The 27,135-nt window shown below is 43.1% G+C and overlaps 2 protein-coding genes across 3 annotated transcripts in view; one reads left to right on the top strand and one right to left on the bottom strand.

Moving 5' to 3' along the window:
* The window catches only part of LOC101526161 (phospholipid-transporting ATPase ABCA3-like), a 58,925-nt gene extending 56,302 nt beyond the window's left edge, over window positions 1-2,623 (bottom strand). Inside the window, exons 1-2 of the mRNA XM_058680882.1 lie at window positions 2,390-2,623; window positions 557-679 (exon numbers count right to left, since the gene is read on the bottom strand). Of these exons, the coding sequence (XP_058536865.1) occupies window positions 557-616 (60 nt within the window). The 5' untranslated portion in view covers window positions 617-679; window positions 2,390-2,623. The remainder of the gene's footprint in view (window positions 1-556; window positions 680-2,389) is intronic.
* A 100-nt stretch (window positions 2,624-2,723) lies between these two features.
* CRYM (crystallin mu) lies at window positions 2,724-24,446 on the top strand. 2 transcript variants are annotated; one of them, XM_058680964.1, is made up of 8 exons: window positions 2,724-2,801; window positions 6,339-6,492; window positions 8,377-8,439; window positions 12,770-12,871; window positions 14,460-14,643; window positions 20,993-21,114; window positions 21,668-21,752; window positions 24,191-24,446. In XM_058680964.1, exons 2-8 carry the CDS (start codon window positions 6,352-6,354, stop codon window positions 24,253-24,255), a joined length of 762 nt encoding a protein of 253 aa, XP_058536947.1. In that variant the 5' UTR covers window positions 2,724-2,801; window positions 6,339-6,351; the 3' UTR covers window positions 24,256-24,446. The 2 variants fall into 2 exon arrangements, with proteins under 2 accessions (XP_058536947.1, XP_004587157.2); XM_004587100.4 differs by lacking the exon at window positions 2,724-2,801 and adding an exon at window positions 4,859-5,813.
* Window positions 24,447-27,135: the final 2,689 nt, after the last annotated feature.

The raw sequence follows: 27,135 nt of genomic DNA, 5'->3' as shown, positions 1-27,135 counted from the left end.
ATTATGTTAGGTGAAACAAGTCAAGCACTTAAAGATAACACACATAATCTTACTCAAAGTGGAATATTAAAAAGTTTATCTTACAGAAGTTACAGTACAGTGGTTATCACAGGATTGAAAGTAGCAGGAAGAACGGGGAAAAGTTGACTAAAGCCAATTAAGCTATAGTAAGATACCAGTAGTAAATTCTGTCATACTGGTGCACAGTAGACTAACTATATGTAATAATAATGTATTGTATCTGTCTCCAATAAAAAACTAAAATAATGGATTTTGAATATCTTTGCCATTTGAAAATGTTCAGTCTCTAAGCAGATGTACATTTTTGCCTTGAATTAAACATTATGCACTATATACATATATGGAAACAAGGACAGTAACCCATAATATGTATAATTCTCACATGTCAGCAACAATAACAATTTAAAAGATAAGTGCTACCTCTAGCCTTGGAGTGAAAAGAAAAAGAGACTGAATTGAAGGTGAATATGCTATTAAAAAATTTACCCTTTGGTTTCATTAGCCTTTTCAACCACTTCCCAAAAATTCTACCTACCTTTAAAAGAAAATTCTTCCAGAGGAGGGCTGAAAATTGTATGGGCCATGATGAAGTCATTTGATCATAAATAATAGAAGTTCAATTCTTAAGAAGGAAATAAAGTTTAAACGTTTAAGTCACCTGCAAGAATATTAAATTTAATCAATTAAAAGGATGACTTGATTGTTCTACTCTTGCGTTTTTATTTGACAAGCAGGGAAACATAGTGATCTGGAGCCAAGAACTAGCTCAATCCAAAACTCCCAACTGGCTGGAGCCATTACTGGTACCTCTGAACATTCAAGAGCCAGAACCTCCTGTTATACCCTGATATTTCAACTTGGTATACAAGCACCTTACCTGATATTTTATTCACTAAGCTTAAATACTCAGCCTTACTCAATAATTTTTCGCAAATTCTGAAAAAAACATGATTGAAATAACTATTTGTCTGCTTCTATATGCATCGCATTAATCCATTAAGTACACACCAAAGGATTTATATTATGTATAAAGACATTAGGCAATACTAACATAAAAAATAATAACCTGCAACTTATTTTCACGAAGACATAAAGTATAAGAGCAAGTAGAGCAGTGCAATGGGATAAGCACCAGTTGGGATGCCTGAATCCCATATCTAAGTGTCAGTTCACGTCCAGTCTACTTCCAATCCAGCGTCATGCTGCTTCCTCTAAGAATTGATGGCCAAAGTACTTGGATCCCTGCCACCCACATGGGAGATCCAGAGTTCTAGATTTCTTGCCAAAGCCTGACCTAGCCCTGTATGTTGTGGCTATTTCAGGAGTGAATCCGTGGATTAAAAAAAAAAAATCCTTCTCTCACTGTCACTCTGCCTTTCAAATAAATAAAGCTGCTTTAACAAAGAAAGATGTAAAATACAAATGCATTATGTCACCTATTATTTGTTTAGGCTCTGAGAGAATTTCACAAATTACAAGGGTAAATATCAACTTTTAAAATACCTACTCTGTGTCATGCCCCATGTTAAATGTGAGATCAATTCAAAACAAGATCTTTGCGCACTATGTAGGTGATAGAGGGCTAATCTCCAGAATATACAAAGAAAGTAAAAGACAAAAGTTCATGCAAAAACATGTACGGAAATATTCATAGTGGTATTATTCATAATAAGCAAAACCAGAAGAGACCCAAAAGCCCATCAAACAAAACAAACATACAAAATGTGGTACACGATTCAATGGAATATTCCGTAACTTATGAGGGAATGAAGTCCACATATATGCAGGAGCCTTAGAGATATGCCAGGAGGGCACAGCCACGCTCAAAAAGGCTTTGTTACATGCTTCTACTTCTACAAAATTATCAGAATTCACAACCCACACACCAGTTTATTTTGGTGGGGGGAGGGGAACAAAGAAAATGCTCTGGGAATAGTGATGATGATTGCCCAGACTTGTGAATGTAGTAAAGGCCACTAAATTGTATGCTTCAAAAGTATATGTTAAAAGAAAGAAAAAGAAACAGCTGATAAACACAAAACTTCATATTTAGCCAAAACTCTGAGCTAAAACGCTATTTCTATGTACCAGATGAGACCCACAGAGATGAGAACCAAAATAGAAGCAAAGTTCCCAAGTCCCACTGAGTTTCGGCCGTCCCAGTTGCCAACCCCGCGAATCTCTGCTAAGAACTAGTAGCAAGATCCCCCCCAAGGGCTCTCTTTTCCCTCAGGCCTGAGACGAAAACTCCGGCCAAGGGCTCCCTAAACTGCAGCCTTCTCAGCAGTACCAGCCGGATACACACACAAGGCACAGTCCCCACTCGTGAAGGCAACTTCTGTGATGAAGAAAATACACAAAACTCAACCTGAACTCCCTGGTGGGCTTTTTCTTTGCACCCTTGGCCAGGACACCACCTGAGGCGACGCTACCGACGCTACCGCCACGTCCGCCTTCGCCACTGAGGGGCGCGCGTCCACCGCGCGCGACGCCTGTTCCCAACGCCGCCTCAACCGCCCGGCCGCGCAGGCGCCCCGCCTGCCGCTGTGCGGACTCCGCCTCGCGCCCACCGAAGGCGCGGTCGCAGGAGGACGCCGGGAGGACGAGGAAAGCCCAGGGCACTCGTGAGGGGAAGCCGCGCGTGACGGGAAGCCACGCCTGAGGGGAAGCCGCCGGCGGCGTGTGAGGTGGCAGCCCCGGCGTGAGAGCGCGGCTTTAGCTCCCCCGGTGTCCGACCAAATATAAGGGGAAACCAATTCAGTGAAGTATTTCAATACAGTGTATGTGTATATGAAAATTTTATTTTTTTTGTTTTTTTTTTGTTTTTTTTTTTTAATTTTATTGTATTGTTGTTGACAATCTTTATATAGTTAATTGCGGTTAAAAAAAAGGTTCAGGGGGTATAGGGAAGTGGGCAATACTATTATGTCCATATTGTTTCCATCATGTATCTGAGGTAAAGGGGGATATTGAGGGAGAAGCCCCACCCGGTTTCCTGCCCACCCCAAGTCCCGGATGTGGGGCATGCTCTGAGATATTTGCTCAAGTGGTTTTAATAGTTCTCCAGTTATGAATCGCTGCCAGTTAGGCTCGATGAGGTCGTCCACTGATTGATATGGTCCATCATAAAGTCTCCGTTTGCCCCATATTTCGCTGCCAACAATATACAGCTGAGATGAATGATTGACCTGTTCTGTCTTCTGTCTTTTCTTGGTTAGAGTTCTGAGTCCAGCAGTTCGATTGGGGAGATCTCCAAAGAAACCTTGAGGTATTCCCAGACCAGCTGATCGGGGTAATGGACTGTGCCGGGCTTTGTGCTTGCTAGAACATACAAGAATCTGGTCTGGGTATATTAAAATTTTAATATATAATTATAATATAATTATCATGAATTATGATTATAAAAATATTGTAAGTCCATGAGGGGGCGATGTAAGAGTCTGAAAATATCAAGAATTCTGATCCTAGCTTTATTTAAAAGTTTGTGCTTGTTTCTTTTTAACACATCGCTTTAAGGTGTTTTATTTTACTATTCATCTTGAGTCCTGAGTATTTCGAGTGCTGGACATGTCTCGTGAGTTTTGTGAAGTGAATACCTCAGTCTCTGAACTTGCCATAGCCTAGTGGCTGCTCTGGGCTGTTGTCACCTTGGTGTGGTGACGGGCCATCCAGGAAGGTGCTGAGGACCTCCTCCCCACAGCCATGGGAGTTCATGGATGCCCAGAGCGAAACTGGAAAGAGACAGCCACTCCAGCCTCTTCCTTACTAGTAAGTTCGTTACTACTCTGTGAAGCCTTTCTTGCTAATGGTAGTCTCATTGTTTAATAACAAGCTCTCAATCATACCTTTTTCATATACTACTTAATAATAATACCTATTTAATACATACGCACTACACAAGTGGCAAAATGATCTCATTTATGCCTCACCACAGCTCCGGAAGGTCTGTTCCAATATTACTGATAATATCTAATTTTACAGTTGAAGAAACAGGGTCAGGGTTGTGAAGTCTCCTATTTGAGATTGTCCAGCTTGTACCACTGGCAGAGTCACGTTTGAACCCAGTCTGCCTGACATCAGAATCCTTATCTGGGAATTACTAAACGTGAAGTTCCTCATCCTTTACTGCCCACGCTGAGATCCCAGCAGAAACATAATAGCACTCTGATTAAAACAAAAACAACATAGGAACAAATTGAGATAATAGAATATTTGCATATCCAGTGGATCACACCAATGAGTTAAAAAGGAGAAAATAAACTCAATTCCAACCTGCATCTAAAATTCCCACCGTTCTGATCAAAGTTTTTTTTTTTGTAAAATAATCACAGAAGGGTGCTTATTTATGTATCACCCAACAGTGTGTTAACCCCACAAGCTATGATGTCCCACTTCAAAAATCCTCCTCTGGCTTCTGTAGTACTAGGGACAGGGCAGGGTTTATTGTGCAGTTCCTTTGCCCCAGCAGTCCCCAGTGCAGCGACAGTGTCTATTGCTTAATGCTCATGTTCTAGTATTCAGAATTAACTAATTAGTGTACTTAGCACCAGTGCTGTTACTGCCAGGTTAGGGAGGAGAAAGAATCCATCCCCATCCCAGCTTAGTGGGATTTCTTTTCTACTGTTGGAAACTAAAGTTGGCAACTAAAACCTTATGAAGAAGCAGGTGACATTATGCAAAGTCAAATAAGGAAAAGTACCTCCTCTGCTGACTTGTGGGGTAACTTTGAAAAAAATCTTTTCTCCTCTCAGAGCTGGGAGCTTCACCTGACTGCAAAGTTAACCATGTTGCATATACACCTCAGATACTGCTGTGCAACTGAGTGAGACCGGGAACTACCCAGCACTAAGAGCAACAACCTGTTGCTGTTGTTTTTATTTCAAACGTTGGTTTTTCCTTCCAGCTCCTTTCCAACACCCTTCTCTAACCAATTCAGGTCAAAAGGACCTCTTTTCTACCAAGACACTTGCTTTTCCTATCACTGATTTGGCTCACAACTCCTGGAAGAAAAGACCCCATTTTGGCACTTTGTGTGAGAGGCCAATACACCTTGCCCTGGGCAAAGGTTAGCTAAGGCAGTTATCCTGGGAGAAACGGTGACGGGAGCATGATGGAATCATTGGGATTAAACTCCAGAAGGGGACAGAACTGCAAAGGAAAGTGTTCAAGAACTCACTGTCTGCTTTAATCTAAGATCTCTTCGCAGCAGGCAATGTTTCAAAATAATAATGATGATAATAATAAGGGGCCCATGCTGTTTCTCACCATCGCTTGTTCCCCAGGCCAGCTGATGCCACAAATACTAACATTTCAAAGAATGCGGCTACTACAACTTGTCACAGGAATTGAGAAGAGCGGACGCAAAGAACACCAACTTGCAGCTAGCTTCCCGGATTCTGTCCCTAGCTCTGGGGGACCCACCTCGCCCACGCTTAGAAGTCGGGGTGGGGCAGAGGGGCGGAGTCAGGCCTGAGGGGTGGGACGGGTTGTCCCGCCCTCGGAGGCTGGGCTGGCGCTGGCAGGCGTCTCCGCAGCATTGCGGGCCCTCTCCCACACAGAGCCTAGCCCGGCGGGGAAGTGGATTGCGTTCCCGAGCTTAGGGTAGAGAGCAGGTGGCACAACATGGACCGGGCGCCAGCTTTCCTGAGCGCGGCCGAGGTGCAGGAGCACCTCCGCAGCTCCAGCCTCCTCATCCCGCCTCTGGAAGCGGCACTGGCCAACTTCTCCAGCGGCCCCGACGGAGGGGTCATGCAGCCGGTGCGCACCGTAGTGCCAGTGGCCAAACACAGGGGGTGAGTGCGCGCCGTGGTGCCGGGGGCCATCGGGGTGGAGAGGGGGAGAGGGGGAGAGGGCGGTGAGTGAAGAAGGCAGGAGTCAAGGGCAGGAAAAACTGGAAAAGAGGAAGAGGAGGGAGCGCTAAAAAGAGGATTGGGGTAAGAGAACTGGCTCAATCACTGCTAATTAGCCACTTAATCGTGCGCTACCTACTGTGCCAAGTAGGTGCGTTACAGGTGTCACCCCGTTTAATTCAGCACATTTCTCCCAATAGGTGGGTACCGATTAGCCACCTGCAGGTGGAATCAGACACAGAGAAGTTAATTGACGTCCCCAAGCTGACCGAGCTCACAGTGGCAGAACTGGGGTGATTTTTGGATCCAGAGCCACACTCTGAAAGGCAAAGGCATAGGAATGGGCAGATGGGGACAGTGCCTGTGGGACAGTGATGATGGAGTGGTGGAGTTAGAGAAGACTTAATAGGAGACCTCAGCACCAATGGGAAGGTTTGAAGCTGCTACCTCCCGCTCTTCCCTCTGTAGCTTCCTGGGGGTCATGCCAGTCTACAGCGCAGCAGAGGATGCTCTGACCACGAAGCTGGTCACCTTCTACGAGGGACACAGCACCACCACCACAGTCCCCTCCCATCAGGCTACGGTGCTACTCTTTGAACCAAGCAATGGATCCCTGCTTGCGGTGAGCAACTCCCTATCCTGGGGGTGGGTAGGGATGAGGAGGTCTGGGGGAGTGGAGTGACTGGGAGTTCACATGCCCCCTTTATGTTTGAGTATCCATGACAGTGAGGCTTATCTGTGACCATCTCCCACTTTGCTGTGTGTAGGACTGCCTGAAGGTGACCTCGGTGTCAGAGCCCACAGCAGTGGCAGGAGTGCTGCAGTGTGGGAATAACACCATCACCTCCTTCTTGCGTGTCTTCTTGTCATAGATTCACATGCCCCGATACAGAGATTGGCCCAACCTGACACTGGAGGAAACCAGTGCTTAATGGGCATCTGTTGACATGGAAAAGAAAGGACATTTTATAGTCTGTGGGAGTCTTTTCTAGGGTGTATCCGGTGACCTGCAGCTGGAGCTTGCATCCGCTGTTGTTGTTGTTGTCAAGTTGACAGAGACTGTTCCGCACTTCAAATGTACTAACCCTCTTGAAACTTAAAATCACCTTATAAGATAAGTAATATGCACCATTATCCACATTTCACAGATGTGGAAACTGAGGTACAAGGCAATAATGCCAGCTATCCAGATATTTGTACCTACTAAGTATGAAGGTAACTTTAAGAAATTTGTGTATAATGCATATTGTTTTGTTTAAATGTGCATGTACATCAAAAAATGCATCAAAATGTTATCTTTTAATTTCATTTCTTACCAGCTTCATAACATCGCTGGGCTTCATGCATGCTCAGGCTGTGTCCAAGACTATAACCTCTAATGCCTTTTAAATTGTCACTTATTGAGCCCTTATCAGCCAGGGAGGAAATATAATTGATCATGACAAATTCATCCGTGGAAAGTTTTGTTATTTCCCCCTTCCCAGTTTCTGATGAGGTCTCTGAGGCCAATTCTCAGAGCCACTTTACTTGAGCTGATTACTGAAAGACCCAAAAATCACTCCTACGCTGTCTACTGTGGAATTCATGCTGATAAATCTTATGATCTGTGTTCTGCAAATTGGCTGTTAGACCCTGCTTATTGTTCTCCCTTGAATTTCTGGCTCCGTAAGCAATCTATCTGGTACTCCTCTGAACAGAGAATCAAGCCCTTCCCAATCTGTACTCACCCAATTTAGGTGCCATCCTAACTACCTACCAACAGTGGTTCCCCCAGGAAAATAGGACCTGGGCCTTTGAAACTCAACCCTAGGACTTTAGATCTCTGCTCAGTAGCTATGTGGTTTAGTTCCTCACCTGTAAAATGAGAGTAATGTCTGCCTTCTGAGGTCAGCAAGGTTGGGTAACTTATTATCAGACTATAGTGCAAAGGATGGTTATTAATATTAGCCATGCATAATACTTAGATTTTACTGTAACAGAATCACCTAGGAAGCTTATAAAAATAAGCTTCCCCTAAAATTGCAGATTTAGTTGTTCTAAGGGTGTTGTCTTGGTGTCTATTTCTTCACAAACTCCCAACATGGGTACAGTTGAGAACCATGAACGTGATCTTTCATGACCCTTCTCCAAATGTCAGTGGCAGTTATATTCCACAATATTCTTATTTGGGTATTTTGAGATTCCTAGAGCTCAATCATTGGCCCGTTTGAGGGCGTCCCATAAGCTGGATGCGTCCATATGGACCTGTGCGTTTGATACTCACACCAAGCCTCTTGATTATTAGGAATATTTTATTTCTACAGACAAGGAAATCAGTCCTGAGAGATGAAAATGTTCAAAATTGTGTCTCAGGAATGGAGGAAATTGCTCTGAATCTGACTCCAAGGACAAGGCTTTTTTTGTAGGATTCTGTAAAAAATTTCCAGAGTTGCTTTTCCAGAACCACTTCATCAGTTTATGTGGTGGACAGGGATGCCCTTGCTGACTGCCTCTCCTTCTCTCCAAGGTCATGGATGGAAATGTCATAACTGCGAAGAGAACAGCTGCCGTGTCTGCCATTGCCACCAAGGTAAGAGCAGTGGTTTGCTGTGCTGTCAGGATGAGTTGGCGGGTCGGGTTGGGGCATCTCAATCTCGAGAGACTAAAGGAGAAGTGAGGAACGTGTTCTGGTTTTCCTGTGGACATAGCTGGGACTGCACATTGCCAAGTATAAGATGTCAGGTGGACACAATGGTCAGTGGAATTATTAGCTGTCATTTGCTATACAGGACCAGATTTCAAGCACGTTACCTCAATCATTCCTTATCTTCTAATCAAAATTAGTCTCTCCATCTGCTGAGCTTAGAGATTGTAGCTCAGAGAGATAGTGTGATGTTCCCAGGGTTGTACAGCTTATACGTGATGGAATTTTAAATAATTTAAATTGTGACCTGTCTGATTCCTGGGACTGTGTTTCTACCTTTGTATCAAACAACTCCTGATTGCTCCATGGGTCAGAACCAGTACTGCACAAGAGACAGCAGGTGGACAGACACTTCTAAGGCAGATTCACACGCTCATACAGTCTGTGCTGGCTGTGCTCCTACTGTGTCAGGTGCTCTTCTAACTACTAGGGCTACAGCAGTGAGCAAGACAGAGTGACACACACAAGGAAGGTGGACAAAAGACATGTTTAAAGAGTGAAACCATGACTTTCCTTAAAAAAAAAAAACTTTTGAGCTCAAGAGTGTTAATAATCATAGCCAAGCTGTTAATATATTTAATAATTATGTAATTATTAAGAAGTAATAGTGAAAAATAAAATCAAAATAAAGAAAAAAAAGAAGTAATGGTGTGGGCCTACCGCAATAGCCTAGTGGCTAAAGTCCTCATCATACATGCATCAGGATCCCATGTGGGTGCCAGTTCTAATCCCAGCAGTCCCACTTTCCACCAGCTCCCTGTTTGTGGCCTGAGAAAGCAAGACCTTGGACCCTGCACCTGCGTGGGAGACCCGGAGGAAACTCTGGGCTCCTGGCTTTGGGTTGGCTCAGCTCCAGCCATTGTGGCCACTCCGGCTGTTGCGGCCACTTGGAGAGTGAATCAGCAATTGGAAGATCTTCCTGTCTCTCCTCCTCTCTGTATATCTGCCTTTCCAATTAGAGTAAATAAATCTTAAAAAAAAAAAAAGAAGAAGAAGAAATAACGGTGTGTTTAGATTTTGCTAAAAGTAAAATGCACAAAACCACATTGGATGCTAGAAAAATGACTATAAAGCAGAATGGAGAGGTATTGGGAGGGGGTGGGATGTATTTAAAATTATCCAGGCAAGGTCTTACTAAGAAAGCGAACCCTGCAAACACGTAGAGGCCAAGCCAAGCAAGGGGAACGGGCAATGCTGGGAGTGATGATGTTTCTAAGCAGTGCTGAAGCACTCTACCAGAAAGGTGATATTTTTAGGGTCTGAAGAAGAGAAGGCTTAGAAAATGTTGTGTGTGAAAATGACTAGAGTCTGGAATCCTGCATGTTGAAGGAATATAAGCTCTTAGGCTGCTGCTTTTCCTGAGCATAAAATTGTAGTGTGTCATGGAGTGGTTGGAGGGAAGGGGTTAAAACAGCACAGACAGGTGTTCAGATTGAATGTCAAGGTTTGCTAGATACATGATGGAAGGAATAATCCAGTAATTGTAGATATGGGAGTAGAAGACCATACCCAGCTCAGTGAGCTGGTTTTTAATCTGTGGAAACTGAACTAAGATAAAAAATAAACAAAAGACTCCTTGAGAAGTGTTACTGGTGACTTATGATCACATGATTCTTACATTGCCTTACATTGTAGAGAGTGTTGGTTTCTTTCAAAATAATTCTCATTGTCTGGATTTGGAGTTTCGTGAAGAAGGCAGAGCAGATGTTATTATTGGCCTCATCTTGTGCGGACTACGGTTCCCTGAAATCAGCTGAGCAGGTACCTGAGGTGTCCTCTAAGCTGCACAGTCTAAGTCAGTATTTTTGAAGAAGCTAGACGGCAGCATTACCTGGCACTTTTTTTTTAAAATACAGAATCCCAGGAATTTTTTTAAAATGCAGGATCTCAGGACTACTAAATTGGAATTGCTGACAGCTGAATCTAGGAAACTAGTTTTTTAAAAAAATGTCCATAGTCAATTCTGATGACAAACTAGGTTTGGGAATGTACTCTGGTGGACCCAGCCCTCAGGGTTCTGAGTAGGCCTTGTTAAATTAAGAAACACCTGCATTGCCAGATAAATTTAGAAACAAAATTTAAATTTAGGCTGAAAAATTTAGGCTGAAACGTCCCAGCTTTATTCCTAAGGGCTCTTGTGGGCTATCTCATTAAGAAAGAATCCATGTCTTTATTTTTTGGTCTTGCTGAAAATTTTCTTGTTTACCTGGTCTCTTTCATTTAAAGCTTTTGGGTAAAAAGTATAGGGCTCTCTGATGTCTGATGGGCACAGTAACTTCTATGTGTTTGGATTTTACATAACCTTAATTAAGTGCTTTGGCATGCTTTACTAAGGTGACAGAATATATCAGAATTTATCCCTGACATGCAATTATTCAATAAATATTTGAGCATCTCCCAGGTGCCAGGCTCTGTGCCCAGCAAGGGACAAATGAATGAACAAATTCAAATATAGCCTCTGCCATCATGGTACCCAGGGTCCATCTTGGGACAAAGAATATTAATCCAATGATTACCCCAGTCAACACTGAACTACTACCCTGAGAAGTGCTGTGTGAGCATTAAATGGGTGGTCTATAAAATTCAGGAAGATTTTTGAGCTCAAATTTGAAGAGTAATAATTCCTCAAGAGAAGTAAAGAGGAAAGTATTCCAGAAGAGGGAAGAATCTGCAAAGACAGAGGCATAGACATTGGCAAAGGCTATGCTGGGGTCTCAAAGACAGAAAGTGCTCAAGGAATGTGACCTGAGGAGGATGGAGAGATGGAGAGATCCTGTAAGCCTTGGTAAATGCAAAAAAAATGTATTTAATTTGTTTAAATAAGAAACCCTATTGTATTCACATGCAAGTTCTTATTTAACTGCAAGCTAATGGGGGGAAAATGAAATGCCACTAATCCTGATGTGATTTCATAAATCTTTTCTTAAACTATTTAAGAAAAAAAAGATGTCAATTTTAACATTATTGCCAAAGCAACAAATTTTCAAGTAAGGTAACCAAGGAGAATTTCAGATTTACTTTCCAAAGTTTAAGATCACTTTTACAGAATCCTGTGACAATTTCTGAAGAACAAATACATTTCCAGGAATAGATTCATATTAACTGAGAACAGAAAAAAATGGTAGCAGTTAAGGAAATATTATTCTCTTTATCAAACAAAAGCATAAAATGGTGGATCTTTTGGATATTTTCATTTTGAAACCACTTCAGATCATGTTCTTTGAACTGTATTTTATGGTGGAGAATAGCACTGCTGTTTCTGTAGTTGGAGTGATTTGAATCTGCAACTATTGCTGAAACTCTCTTTTGTTACTAATTAATCATACAGGAAACTTCCCACTTTTAAAGTTACATTGCAGAATATCAATAAATTGCATCATGAGGAAGTGTAGACACAAAGAGCTCAAATATTATGAAATAGGCAAAAAGCAACAAAATGTTCTGTGGAAGGCAATCTTCTTTCCTCTTTAGCAGTAGTTCTAAACTGAAGAGGATTTTACTACCTGCCCCTGAAATGCTCAACAATGTTTGAAGACAATTTTGGTGGCCACAACTAGCAAAGAGGGAGGAACAACAGGTATCTCTAAACGACAGAGCCCAGAGATGCCAGTCAGCTCCTCTGCCTCTCAGGGCAGTACATTCCCTCACAAGGAAGGAGCCAACCCGAAGTTCAGTGGTGCTGAGGTTAGGAAGCCCAGTTCTATTTGTAGGTCATAATGTGTATATATAATTCTATACAAAAGACTATGTATAATAAATACGTAATAGGTATGTATAATCCTATGCAACTAGATTGCCTCTGTCTTTGTGGGGGCTTACAGGTTAGGACAAGAAAATAAATCTGTAAATAAATGAATACATGGGAAGTCAGAGTTGACCCTTAATGTTACTTGCTGACAGACTGCTGACCTCAAATATAGACACACATCTACTCTTGGGGGTACCTTAGCTGTCAGCTCTAAAGGAACAGAGAAGTTATGAAATGATCCACCAAGAGTGGATCTTTTCTTTTGTTTTTTTGCACCAAAATAAGTTGATTTTAAGAATATATATATATTATTTGTATATTTGAAAGGCAGAGTGATAGCAAAGGAGAGCCCACAGGCTCTTGAGAGAGGTGAAAATAGGACAAATGTCACCTGAAATTCAAACTCTAATTTTCACTTTGACTGCTCGTTCTCTTTTGGCTGTGTCCACTTCTTTTTCTCTCAAATAGTTCTTGAAGCCTCCCAGCAGTGAAGTGCTGTGCATCCTCGGGGCCGGAGTCCAGGCCTACAGCCATTATGAGATCTTCATGGAGCAGTTCTCGTTCAAGGAGGTAAGGTCTGGGGCGGGGAGAAGAGGGAAAAGAACAGCAATGAACTCTGTACTGATTTACTGGACCATTGGTTATTCAGAAAATTAGGTGGAGAGTCCGAGCATGATCTTTCTTGGAAATACTTCCCCAGGAGCCCAGGTGGAGGTAGAGAGCCTGAGAAAAGTCAGATCACCTCTTTTCAGGTTCCCGGTCCACGGGGCATGTACCAGGCGCTTCCTCCAGGTCTCCCACATGGGTGCAGGGTCCCAAGGCTATGCACCATCCTCCACCGCTTTCCCAGGCCACAAGCAGGGAGCTGGATGGGAAGTGGAACAGCCAGGACAGGAACTGGGGCTTCACTTGATGGTGGAAGATTAACTAGCTGAGCTATCACATCACCCTGAGAGAGTCTTCAGTCTCTATTTTCAGTTGAAGGTTCACCACCTTGGACTCATCCCTTGAAACCTATTGATTTGTAGGTCCACAGCTCTTGATAAACTTGGCGACACGTATCAGCCCCTAGCATCTTCCAGAATTGTAATTATAGCCACCATTCTTGGCCTTTTCACTGGGCTTATCATTAGCCTACTCTTTACAAACCTGTACAGCTGTTAGAAATCAAGTTATTTTATTTTATGTGGGGCTCTGCCAAAATCATCATCATGTTTATGAATCTTGTACCTGCTACATCACTTCACAAAGATTTCATAAGTATGAATCTGATACTCGACTTGCCCAGTTGTCATTTCCATTTTTACAGACATGATAAGCAATTAGAGGCAGCTGCAGAAAGTTTAAGAAAAATTGGTACAGTTAAAAACAACAACAGCAATGCATGGATTTCAAGATTTTTGCACCCCCAATTTTTTATTCTATTTTTCGATAAACATTTAATTAATTTGTTTTTATTGAAAAGTCAGATATACAGAGAAGAAAAGACAGAGATAAAGTTCCATCCACTGGTTCACTCCCCAAGTGGCTACAACAGCCAGAAGTGAACCAGTCTGAAGCCAGGAGCCAGGAGCTTCTTCTGGGTCTCCCATGCAGGTGCAGAGTCCCAAGGCTTTGGGCCGTCCTCCACTGCTTTTCTAGGCAACAAACAAGGAACTGAATGGGAAGTATAGCAGCCAGGACACTAACAGGCGCCCTGTGGGGTCCTGGTGGATGCAAGGCAAGGACTTTAGCTGCTAGGCTACTGAACTGGGCCCTTCCATGCAGTTTTTGAAGTGTCCTCACTTAATTTCGGGAACAGTAAGTGACAAAAGCAAAGATTGATTCCTTGCATGCCTGGCTCCATTCCTCAAACTGAAAAGTAACTGTCGAGCTCTTGAACCTGTGTGTCCAGGGCTAGAACTGAAGAAGGTCTACTCTTCTTCTTCATAATAAGAGAAAGTGCTAGAGAATCTCAGTTGGAGTCTACTCAAATACCTGGCCTGGCATCTATCCAGATGAACACAGTGTCCTTGATCCATTCTCCCTAGGAAATGGTTTAGAGAACCACTAACCTCCATCCCAGAGTGATTCAACTTTCCCTTAGCACCCCAGGTCTCAGTGGAACCTGAGAAACCAAACTAAGGCACTGATGTCCCTCTTGTTGTCCCCAATGAAGGTGAGGATATGGAACCGCACGAAAGAAAATGCAGAGAAGTTTGTAGACACAGTGCAAGGGGAAGTACGGCTCTGCTCCTCGGTCCAGGAGGCTGTGACAGGTGCTGATGTGATCATCACTGTCACCATGGCAACAGAGCCCATTTTGTTTGGCAAATGGGTGAAGCCAGGAGCCCACATCAATGGTAAGTACAGTGATTCTCCATGAGCCGTAGGTGAGTGGTGACCAGCTCCCTCACCAGATGACACTCAGGAGCTCAACTGCAGAGGCTGGTTCACTCACTATGCAGCATGACCAAGACTTTAAGGATCTTGAAAGCAGATTAGCCCTGAGGAAAATATTTGCTTCAAAATATAAAAAGAAATTAGACATGAAACTAGCAAATATTAATGAGTGTCCTATAAAAGGTAACACTGTGGCAAATAATTAAGCATAGTTCAGTTAACACATGAAGCATTCTATTCTTATGAAGTACTGTTGTGATGTTTCGGTCCATGTAGATAGATGTTGCATAATGTTCAAATAATGGTAAGCATATCTCTCCAAACATTTGCCATTTTTTAGTTAATTAGGGGGGAAGAATCTTCAGTGTTCTGTGGCATTGTAGGGTGACTATAAAAAATAATAATGCATTGAATGTTTCAGAAAAGCTAAGAGAAAGGATTTTGAATGTTTTCACACCTCAGATAATAAATGTAATGAAGTTAAAACACAAAGGTCAAATCAATCACTTGAATTTTCTCGAAGTTTTTATTTACATTCATTCTATTTGAAAGAGATTGGTGGAAAGAGATGTTCCATCCACTGATTCACTCCCCCAGATGCTAACAACAGCCTGGAGCCTGGAACCACATCTAGTTCATCCTCTTGAGTACAATGACCCAAGAGTTTCAGCCATCCTCATCTGCTGCCTCCATTTGTGTACATTAACATCAAGCTGGATTGGATGCAGGGGACCTGGGACTTGAATGAGACAGTGATAAGAGATTCAAGCATTCTGACCAGCAGGTGTACCATTGTATCAAACAACCCTCTCCTCTAATCATTTTTTTATATCAGGACTATAAAACTTTTCCAATGGGCTGGCATTATGGTATAGCCAGTGAAGCCACCACCTCTAGCACAGACATCCTGTTATAGTTCATATCCCAGCTGCTCCACTTCCAATCCAGCCCCCTGCTAATGACCTGGGAAAGCAGTGAATGATTGCCCAAGTGCTTGGCCCCTGCCATCCACATGAGAGTGCCAAATGAAGTTTCTGGCTCCTGGCTTTGGCCTGCCCCATCCCTGGCCATTGTACTGCCATCTGGGGAATGAACAACAGATGGAAGATTGATTTCTCTTGTTTTTTGCCTCTCTCACTATAATCCTGTCTTTAAAAAACAAAAACACAAAACAAAAACCCACTTTAAAAAATACAGTACTAAAGACATTTCATGTGACATGTGGATGCTTTTTAAGATGTATGATGGGATGGAAATCAGAGACAAGATTCTAAACATTGGAGTACCTTTTACCTCTGAAGATCTAGGAGTTACAGCAATAGATATTGTTTATCAAATACTATTGAACTATTGGGTACAGTATCTTATATATATTGTCTTGTAATCTTTACAACAACCTTATGAGGTGAGAACTATAATTGTGACCGCATTTCACAGGTAAGTAAATAAAATCATGTAGAGATTAAGTAATTTACCTGGAGTCAGAAGTTCTTAGAGGTAGCACTGGGGTTTAAAGTGAAGCACTCAACTCTCAGATGCCATGCTCCCAAATAATCTTTGATATTATCTTCCAATTCTGGTGAGCAGAACAGGCAAAGATAAAGGATTTAAAGTCAGTATCAGAGGGCAGGCATTGAGACACAACACTTAACATCCACTTGGGACACCCACATCCAATACTGGAGTGCTTGAATTTGAGTCCCCACTGAACTCCCAATTCACCTTCCTGTTAATATGCACCCTAGGAGGCAGTAGGTAATTGCTGAAGTCCTTGGGTTCCTGCTACCCATGTGGCAGATTCTGGTTTCCTGGTTTCAGTCTGGCTCAGGGTAAATAAATAAAACTTAGGAAAAACATTTATGTGCCATATTTTGGTTACAGGTACATGGTGTGAACTCAGAAGTTAACTCTACATACATGGGCAGATGAGTAGGCAAGAGCCCAATAAAATAACACTCTCGTGTACTAACATCTGCTGAATCACTACCATGTACCAGGCATAGGTCCAGAAGCTGAGATGCCGCAATTAACTGTGTACTCAAGGTCATTGATTTCCAGGCGATTACATTCTAGCAGAAGGAGATAAACAACAAATCAATGCACACTAGATGGATATTTCTGACTAAAGATGGGACTTTAAAAGACGTAAGGCACTATGTAAAACAGTCTGATAGTAGAAGGCAGAGTTATAAGGAAAGAGAAAGATCTGTCTCACTTCCCAAAGGGTCACAATGGGCCAAGCTGAACCACTCTGACGTCAGTTTCTTCTGGGTCTCCCACATAGTTGCAGGATCCCAAAGCCTTGAGACCACTGCCCAGTCCATTAGCAGGGAGCTTGACTGTAAGTGGAACAGCTGGGACTGAAATCAGCACTCATATGGGATGCTGGCACCACAGGTAGAAGCTTATCTTACTACACCACAGCACTGGCTCTTCTTTATGAGCTTTAAACAGCTTGTTGTCCTCTCCCAGCTTCTGTGGTTTGGGAACTGAGGAGCAGGAGATCCAGGTCCTTGCTTAGGCTCCTGGGCATAAAATCAGGTGCTGTACAGGCTGCCGTCTCATTTAGTGCTCCAGGTCCAGCTTCACCCACTGTGGAACAATAAGCTACTTACATCATAGGATGGAGGCCCTGCTTCCCAGGGGCTTCCCTCGGCTCCTGGGAACCTCCCACATTCTTTTATTTATTTATTTATTTATTTATTTATTTATTTATTTACTATTTTTAATTCATTAATTACATCGTATTATGTGACATAGTTTCATAGGTACTTGGATTCTCCCCACCCCTCCCCAAACCCTCCCACCATGGTGGATTCCTCCACTTTGTTGCATAACCACAGTTCAAGTTCAGTTGAGATTCCCCCATTGCAAGCATATACCAAACATAGAGTCCAGCATCTTATTGTCCAGTCAAGTTCAACGGCTTCTTAGGTATACCCTCTCTGGTCTGAACACAGAGCCAGCAAAGTATCATCCCAATCAATTAAAAACTCCAACATACCATCAGCAAAAAATTTACATCATTATGGAATTAATTGACATAGTAATGAGTAACCAGTATGTTAAAAGTAAACGCGAGTTCTTAACCACCTTCTGTGACCACCTCATTGACATTTCAATTTTAGTTTATATACAACATATAACATACATAACCTAACATGTTATACATAACATCATATCATCTTAAATAAAGGCAAACATGTGGTATTTAACCTTTTGGGACTGGCTCGTTTCCCTTAGCATTATGGTTTCCAATTTGGCCCATTTGGCCACAAAGAACTGCATTTTGTTTTTTAATAGCTGAGTAGTATTCCATGGAGTAGATGAACCATAGCTTTCTTATCCAATCCTCTGCTGATGGGCATTTTGGCTGCTTCCATGTTTTTGCAATTACTGATTGTGCTGCTATGAACATAGGAGTGCATTCTTCATCTTGTGGATACTTCTCCCTTTAAGCCTCCCTTAGGTCATGCCCATCTCATACTTTGAATCTCTCTCTGGGAAAAACTGGGTTGATTTTGAGGCAAGGCTTTCTACTACAGCTCCCTGGCTTAGGAACAAAACAGGTTTATATGTCCCCAGAGGGATCAGAAAAAGCTGAAAGACGAGTGTTGCAAGAAGACAAGAGGCCAACACCAACTGCAGAGTTTACTTAGTTTGCAGATCAGACTGAGAGGCAGGTGCAATTCCACTATTCTCCACAGCTCCCCTGCCTTTGCCCTTACAGTACACATCCACCTGTCCTCCAACCCCCCACTCCATCTCACTGCCGCTGAAGCAAGGCCAGAGCTCAGGCTGAGTCAGACCCTGCCGTTGCTGCCTGGTCCCCCTCCAGCTGCCTGAGTGGCCTCACACAATCCTTTGAGAACTTGCTCGTAAGTGGTGACTGTATGAGGGAAACAATGCAGTGCAGACGGGTGGACTGAGAAACTCAGGGTTTTTTTGTTTTTTCCTAATGGCTTATGATTATTTACAAGCTTCATTAGTTAAGGCTTTTGTTCACTAGAACTCCCCACACAAAATTTACCTTGAAGCTGGATGTTTTTACATCACTCTTTGAAAATCAGAGAGAGAACAAAGAGGGACTAAGTCGACAAAATTGGAATGTAGTGCAGGAAGGCATGCCAGTGCTGCTTAATATCTATCCAAGGCTTTATAGCTGTTTTCAAAGACTCACTCCCCGGATCTAGCCAGCATGTGTTAGGTTTGGACCATGGAGTGTTGTAGAAATCCAGAAGTAACACATGCCAGTGTATTTCCTACTGCCTCTTCTTCTTCTTTTTAATACAAAAGAAACATTGGAATATCCATTCACAGCGGACATGCACTCGCACATGGCAACAATTAACTGGGGCTGAACAATGACGATCCCCTGCTTTCTTCTGCGCACCTCCTCACTCCTGACAACACTCCAGCCAGTGGCTCTGGCCAACTTGGCTTCTTTTCATTGCCTGCCTGGCTCTGCAGGCATTCTGTTACAGCCATGCCAGTGCCAGGAGGCCTGACATGCTGCATTCACTGCTCTGCTCCGGGCTCCTCAGATTAGAGGGAAGTCAGGAAAGAGCCAGGTTTCTTCATACTGGGGTTTTATTGGCGACCTGGACGCTGGGCTCTTTAATCATGAGTTGAGAGAAAAGTGGTCGGGAGATGAGGAATGGGAATGATTGAAGAGAGAGCAAGCAGACAGAAGGTAAGGAAGGTGGGGTGTGGATAAAGCCCTGATTCTCTCTCTCTGGAAGTTCTGCTAAGCAAGTTGTTGCTCTTGATAAGTGGGAGAGACGTGAAAGCCAGGGTGCTCTCACAGAGCTAGTTCACTGATGTGATGCAAAAAAGTGTGAGGAAGAGGGAATTAGATGGGGTTTTTTTGGTACGCAGATTTTTTTAAATCCCTGCACTTTTTTTTTCCTATAATAAGCATTTTCCAGGGCCCGGCGGCGTGGCCTAGCAGCTAAAGTCCTCGCCTTGAAAGCCCCGGGATCCCATATGGGCGCCGGTTCTAATCCCGGCAGCTCCACTTCCCATCCAGCTCCCTGCTTGTAGCCTGGGAAAGCAGTCGAGGACGGCCCAATGCATTGGGACCCTGCACCCACGTGGGAGGCCTGGAAGAGGTTCCTGGCTCCCGGCGCCGGATCGGCGTGCATCGGCCCATTGCGGCTCACTTGGGGAGTGAATCATCGGACGGATGATCTTCCTCTCTGTCTCTCCTCCTCTGTGTATATCTGGCTGTAATAAAATGAATAAATCTTTAAAAAAAAATAATAAGCATTTTCCATGACCATTTTGGAGATGATTTATATGATTGAGTTCAATTTTCTTTTAATCAAAATACATTTACCTGTTTTTTTTTTGAGAAACTGTTCTTTATCTGTGAACAAATTTATTTTTAGAGATCCTCATTAATAGGTTATCACAATTTCTTTTTTCTTTGTGTTTGTGTGTGTATCTGCACACATGCGTGTGCACACAGAGGATGGCTTAGCTCCTTGGGCCCCTCCATTTCTTTTTTTTTTTTTTAAGATTTACTTATTTTTATTGGAAAGGCAGATTTATATAGATTAAAGGGGATACAAAGATCCTGTGTCTGCTGGTTCACTCCCCAAATGGTTACATCAGCTGGAGCTACACTGTAGCCAGGAAACTCTTCCCGGTCTCCCATGCAGGTGCAGGGTCCCAAGGCTTTGGGCCATCCTCCAATGCCTTCCCAGGCCATAAGCAGGGAGCTGGATGGGAAGTGAGGCAGCCAGGACACAAACTAGCACCCACATGGGATCCTGGCACATGCAAGGCAAGGATTTAGCCAGTAGGCTATCGAACTGGGCCTTGTTACAGCAATTTTGAAGGAAAGAACTTCATTCATCTTAATTATTTTCCAATACACAGAAATTTTTATCTTTTAATTCCATTTTCCATGAACATTTTGAAGTGCTCTGATAGATAACCTTGATGAGAATCTTCACTTCTCTGAGTTTCAATTTACACACCTGATAAATGGAACTCAAACATTGAAGCATACTTGTAAGAGCTATAAATAGTTCAAGCTAGACATCTCTCAGAGAGAAAGCACCCAATAAATGAATGCCAAGTCAGCTCAGATCTTTTAGGAATGAGTTAGGGCACAGAATGGATGAGACAATAAATAGCAAGTCTAATTCTTAAGCATTCAGTCTTATTGATTGGAAGGGGCTTGGCCTGGGGACAGGTGAGGAGTGCTTCAAATCTGGATCTCCCCATTGGTTCTCCCTCCTGTCCCCAGGGAGCCCTTCAGTTTCCCCTTCAGTGCTCAGGGTCTGTTTCGCTGTCCCATAGCCATCGGCGCCAGCAGACCTGACTGGAGAGAACTGGACGATGAGCTCATGAAGCAGGCAGTGCTGTATGTGGATTCCCAGGAGGCTGCCCTGAAGGAGTCCGGCGATGTCCTCTTGTCTGGGGTGAGCTCCTTCTCACCTGTTGGGGTGTCATGAACTTTCCCTTTGCTTGGCCTGCCCCAGTCTGGTCACCAGACTGCCACATGAGGAAGAAACTATTTTACAACCCATTCCAGAAGAACATGGCCATTATGGTCATAGCATGTGCCTTCCTGTCCTCTCAGCTTGGTGAGAGAAGCTTGGCAGATTTTTCTACTGGGCTAGTCACTAGGATAGTTGGATTGGGGCAACCCAAAAACCTGCCCAGTATGGTTGGCACAGTAAGTCTCTGTTTGGCCAGTTCATGGCTGCCTTTTTCTCTAATGAAACAAGCATATATATGTTCAGATTAGAAACTGCCTATTCCTCATGAATGGACATAGAAGTGGCAAGGCATCCTTGTAGGCACAGACTCGAGGCTCCTGGTTCATGCTATCACAAATCCTGATGCCTCTCAGAATTCTGGGGGCCAGGGGCCTGATATCATTCACTTCACAATTTATCCTTTTATGATTGCATTTGGGGACAACCTGTGACTTTACCTTCATGCCTGGGTCAGTGTGTGTTTGTTTTGCAGGCTGAGATCTTCGCTGAGCTAGGAGAAGTGGTGAGGGGAGTAAAACCAGCCCACTGTGAGAAGACCACAGTGTTCAAGTCATTGGGTAAGAACCATCCCTCCCAGGACCCAAATCCAACTAGAGCGGAGGAAGGTTTGCCCTTGGGGAAAAGGAGATGAGTCATCAGGCCCTGTAGTTAAATCATCCATCTTTTCTTCTGGTCAATTATTTACATATCTTAGCATAGCAGTTAAGCCCTTGAACCCTGGAATTGTGCAGTCCTGGGTTGGAATCCCTTCTCTCTACCACAGACTGCATGTGTGTCCCTGGACAATGACCTGAATTCTGTGAATGAACCAGTTTCCTAACCACCTGTTAACCTTGAGTTGTTTGGACAACCAAGACATGAATGCAAAATTATGTGTCAGCAGATCAGGTTTGTATCAAAATGAAACTCAGAAATACTGTCCTTCAAAGGTAGAGGGCAAGAAATAAAGATAATAAAAGCAGGGAGCAGGAGTGGTGGCAGTGAGTGAGTCAGCCCACCATCTGAATCAGAAGCTGGTTCAAGTTTGCCCTGTTCCACTTCTGATGCAGCTTCCTGTTAATGGACCATGGAGGCAGCAGATAATGGCTCAAGTACTTGGGGCCCTACTACCCATTTGGAAGACCTAGATGGATCTTCTGGCTCTGTTTCTGTCTGGCCCAGCTCTAGTCATTGTAGCCATTTGAGAAGTGAACCAGTGAGAAGAAGATACCAGTCTTTTTCCCCTACCTTTCATGTAGATGAAAATAAACAAACATGGGGCAAAGAGGTGAGAAGAAGTTTAAGGGAAATGTCAGAGATCCAGCCTGCATGAAATTCAGCAGGAAACATACCCTGAGACAGCTTCATTCCCTTCTTCCTTACCCTCCCACTTGCTTCTTTAAGGGGGTTTCAGTGGGACACTCTGTGCCACCCGAGCTGAAGTGGTTAGAAGTCCAGTAAAGGGTGGGCTCCCAGTGGCCTGCCTGCCCCTTGACTCAGCTCTCTCATTTTCCCAGATTTAAGGAGACAGAAGCACATGGAGACAGGTGATAGTCATTGCTACACCTAGAAATATTGAGGTACTCCTATATTTGTTGGCCAATAGCTGCTACCCTGAGCACCTGGCAAGTGCTTTCTCTCTCTCTTCTCAGGCCCTCCACACTTCACAGCTAAGCCAGGAAAACTGAAAGATCTGATATGAACATTGATAATGTTCTGCCACCTCACTCCACCCCCAGCAACCATACCTTGCAGGTTGTTAAATATTTTAAGGTTGCTCATGCACTGAAACACAGAAACAAGCAGAGGCAGGGTGAACTTTGCCCAGGGTCTGGTTTGGAAGCATCACCCTGACCCAGTTCTGTCTGAATGTTTCAGAGTTCACACCAGATCAGACATCATCCAACCCACCTGGTCCATGAAATCCCCAGTTTCTAATTCTGCAGCTATTTCAACAACATATTATTTCAAAACTTCTGTAAGCGGTATTGTTGCTCAATTTAAATTTTTACAGGTGCCTTGTAAATAGGCCAGTGGAACACACATTGCTCTTGAAACCTGCCCTCCCCTTTTGAGCAGTTTTTCTTCTCATCTTTGGAGATTGGGACATCCTTTCATTTAGCAGATGCATGTGAAGCACCATTGGGTATCTACGCTGGGTGCAAAGGTTAAGATCCATCTCCCAACCTATAGTTAGAGTATCCCTTATCCCAAAAACCTTAAGGCCAAAAGTATTTCAGATTTTGGAATATTTGCACCAGGTTATCTCTAGTCTAAAATCTGAGACCTGAAATGCTCTGAAATCCAAAACTCCTGGCGTATATGAGCATTCAAAAAGGTTCAGACTTCAGAGCATTTTGTGTCCAGAATTTCCACGTGAGGGACACTTGTACTAAGACAAAAGGAAAGATGTTAAAGAAAGTAAACTTTGAACTGGGCCAGGGGGTCATGAAACTTTCAATAGTTGAACAGTAAATATTTTAGGCTTTACAGTCATATAATCTATATTATAATTACTCAAGTCTGCCCAAATGGCGGAGAAGTGGCTTCAAGTTTGCCCTGCTCCAAGTATCCAGCTGGGTTCCAATAAAACTTCATTATGGGAACTGATGTTTGAATTTCAGATAATTTCCATGTATCATGGAGTATCCATTTTTAAAAATCACTTGAAAATATAAACTCCATTTCTAGCTCAAAGGTCATGCAAAAATAGGTGTTGAGCTGGCTTTTGCCATCATACTGTAGTTTGCCAACCCCTGGCCAAGTCCAAACATTACTTCCTTTAGCAGCCTTGAAGGAAACACCATTTTCTGAATGGGTTTCTCTTGTTTCATAGCATAATCCCTCTGCTGACCTTCCAAGACTGAGCTTACTCTTAAGTATCAATCCATATTATCCTATGGGCACTAACAATAAAAATACACATCGGAAAACTTCCAGTCTTGGGACCTGGGTTGTTTCAGGAAGAAATTGTACTGACAAATTGTGCTGTCAACAGTATTTCTGTCCATTCCAGGAATGGCAGTGGAAGACATGGTTGCAGCCAAACTAGTGTATGACTCCTGGTCATCTGCTAAGTAAAGCAAAGAACTCTGTGTTGTGGTGGATATGCTGCAGCTCAAGGGATGTTGCCATTTGGTAATCTCATCATTTCTAGATCAAATGGGGGAGTCCAGGCCCCAGTGAATTCTAATGTTGTACTTAAGTCTAACCCTAAATACTGAAATTCTCCTCTTTGTGGCTGGAGACCAAAACTGAGTAACCATCCCTCCAGTTATGCCAAGTTACAATAACATCTCTTTTCCTTGTTCTTCACTACCCTTGGTACTTCCCTTTAATAAAGCATTTTCTGATTCTACAGTGCTTGCTCCACTAACTTCTGTTCTTTGTGGCTAGGGCTTGGTGTGATGGATATTTTAAACTTTTTTTTAAATGAAGATACAGCTTACATGCCATAAGATCACCATTTCAAAGTGAATAATATAGTGGTTTTTAGTGCATGCACCGAATTACACAACTACCATCATTCTCCAATTCCGGAACATTTTCATTACCCAAGAAGGAACCTGATGTTCATTAACAATCATTATCCATTAATCCCTGATCCCAATCCCTGGAAACCACTAGACTACTTCCTACAACTATAGATTTGTCTGTTCTGGACCTTTCTTATCCACGGAATGATACATTATATAGGCTTACTAAAATATAAAGGAGCAAGCCTCTATATGGGTCAGGTCCTCTTGGGTCACAAGTGGTAGAGATCACAACCCAAACCACTGTAAGCTGAATGAATAGATGAATGAGTGACTGAGTGAGGAGTGAAATATGTTGGCTCTTGTAATCAACCAGTACCCAGGTAACGGGTTTCAGCTGTAGTTGTGTCCAGGGGTGTCAAGTGTCATCAGGACCCAGCATTATTCCTCCTTCCCCTGGGTTCTGGTTTCTTTAGCTTTGGATTCATTATCAAGCAAATTCTCCCCTGCTGAGGCAGGACACATGCCAGCAGTCCCTGAACTATATATCCTGCTTTCTTTAACACCTCACATAAATATTCTTTATCCACAGTTAGAAGACTCACTGAATCACCTATGTCATGTACCCATTCCTGAGCCTGACACCACAGCTGGCTCTTCTCAGACATGTGCCTGCCACTAAACCATTGTGTTGTCCGGGGGTGGGGATGGGGAGGATTTGATATTATCCAGGCCTAGTTCACGTGCCCATCCTTGAAGTCAGGAGTAGAATCAAGGAGTCTTTTACCCTCAAGAGGGAAGACAATATCTTGTACAAAAGACCACTAGGGAATCTGTCTTGCAAAGGTCAGCAAGACTTCTAGCCTCTGCCTTCTCTATATGCAGATGGGGAATCTGAGTTGCAAAGATGCTGTTTTCTGAATCATTGGTAGAATTACGTTGTCTTGTACTGCCAGGAGACCCTGTCCAAATCTGGCACCTACTTCACCCCAGACTGGCCACCAAATAAATCAGTAGCAAAATAAGACATGTTATTTTGCTTTATTTTCCTATTCATACTCCTCCTGGCAGGGCCTGTCCATGTTCCAGTTGACTTAGCCAAAAACATGAGTTTGTCAGGCAATCTAGACAGGGACCTTTGCGTTGAAATAAAGTCCTCACATGAGGTGAGCCTTTGCCCTAGCTCTTAAGTCAGTGATAAGAAGGCCCTTAACCTACGTTTAGTGCCTGGGTTTAACCAGGTTCCAGCTTCTAATTCCAGCTTCCTGGCAGTGCAGACCTAGGGAGGTGGTGATGATGGATCAAGTGATTATTGCCATCTACAGGACAGATCTGGATTGAGTTTCTAGCTCCTGGCTTCCACTCTCTGGCCACTGTAGGCAGTTAGATCTGCTGGATAGGAACTCTGTTAAATAAAAAGCAAAAAAGAAGAGGAAAAAAAAAACATGATCTAATTGTGCACACAACATGAGAGTTCCTGAAGATAAGTGTAGAAAAGGGTGTATGATGAGGGGAATGTTCATTGATTAATTGCTTCCTTTGTTCTGTCCACAAATGCCCCTGTCCTAAAATTGTGTTACTTTGCTAAGATACAGCTGTAAAGAAGTAGGCTTCAACCACTTGAAGAACACACAGTCCAGATGGTAAGAGTGAATATAATAATTATACTACATTTTCAGGAACAGCATATCTGCAGGAAATAGAGGACACAGATAGCATGATTGAAGAGAACTTAATGAAGATTAGAACATAGCACCCTGAGACTAGCAACAGTAGGAAGCTGCTGCTACTGCTAAGCTTGAAAGAATAGCACATGGATGACAGCAACTACAGAAGCTGTAGCAGTGGCTGCCAGACAGTAGCTGAGGGAAGGCAGGTATTTTCCCACAAGAAAGAAACAGGTAGAATAAATACCTCTCTTCTACTCTCTAGTCTCTTGGTATTACCTCCCTTGGGGCAAAATCAACAAGAATCCACAAGAGCAAGGGAGCTTGGTGATGTGACCTGCCCAAGCCAACCATCTGAAGAACAGAGTGAGGGTGAGGTGTAAAATAGCAAGAGAGGAGATCTGGACGGGCAAACAGAAGACCACCTGAATAGCTAGAAAGACTTCTCCATACAAACTACTGGTATAAAGAAGGGGTGAGTCTTAATGATACTTAAAAGATGTTCTCTTGACAGAGAAGAGGAACAGCACCCAGCAAAACCAAAGGCAAATGTGGAGAAAATCCCAGTAAAGTAACAATGGAAGACTAAATCAATTAACAACCCATTGCTAAAATGGCAGGACCAAATTACCCTTCATCCAAATTAACCCTTAATGTAAATGACTTAAACTCATCAATCAAATGTCATAGAGTATTAGACTGGATTAAAAAAACAAAACCCATCTATTTATTGCCTACAGGAGACACATTTTCTTTTGGGCCCCTTTTGTTGCCACTTAATTTGAAAGTTTTAGATTTTTAGAACGTGTATAAACTTT

The sequence above is a fragment of the Ochotona princeps genome, chromosome 24 (assembly GCF_030435755.1).
Source record: "Ochotona princeps isolate mOchPri1 chromosome 24, mOchPri1.hap1, whole genome shotgun sequence".
NCBI lineage: Eukaryota > Metazoa > Chordata > Mammalia > Lagomorpha > Ochotonidae > Ochotona > Ochotona princeps.
The sequence above is the reverse complement of the archived record's forward strand: the minus strand, read 5'-3'. Positions and strand labels throughout refer to the sequence as shown.

Excerpts from the sequence above, each read along its gene's own strand:
- CRYM (XM_004587100.4), top strand. The coding sequence starts at position 5,644 with ATGGACCGGGCGCCAGCTTTCCTGAGCGCGGCCGAGGTGCAGGAGCAC. Across the intron at positions 5,814-6,338 it reads CCAGTGGCCAAACACAGGGG|CTTCCTGGGGGTCATGCCAG; the intron begins GTGAGTGCGCGC and ends TTCCCTCTGTAG. Across the intron at positions 21,115-21,667 it reads GCGATGTCCTCTTGTCTGGG|GCTGAGATCTTCGCTGAGCT; the intron begins GTGAGCTCCTTC and ends TTTGTTTTGCAG.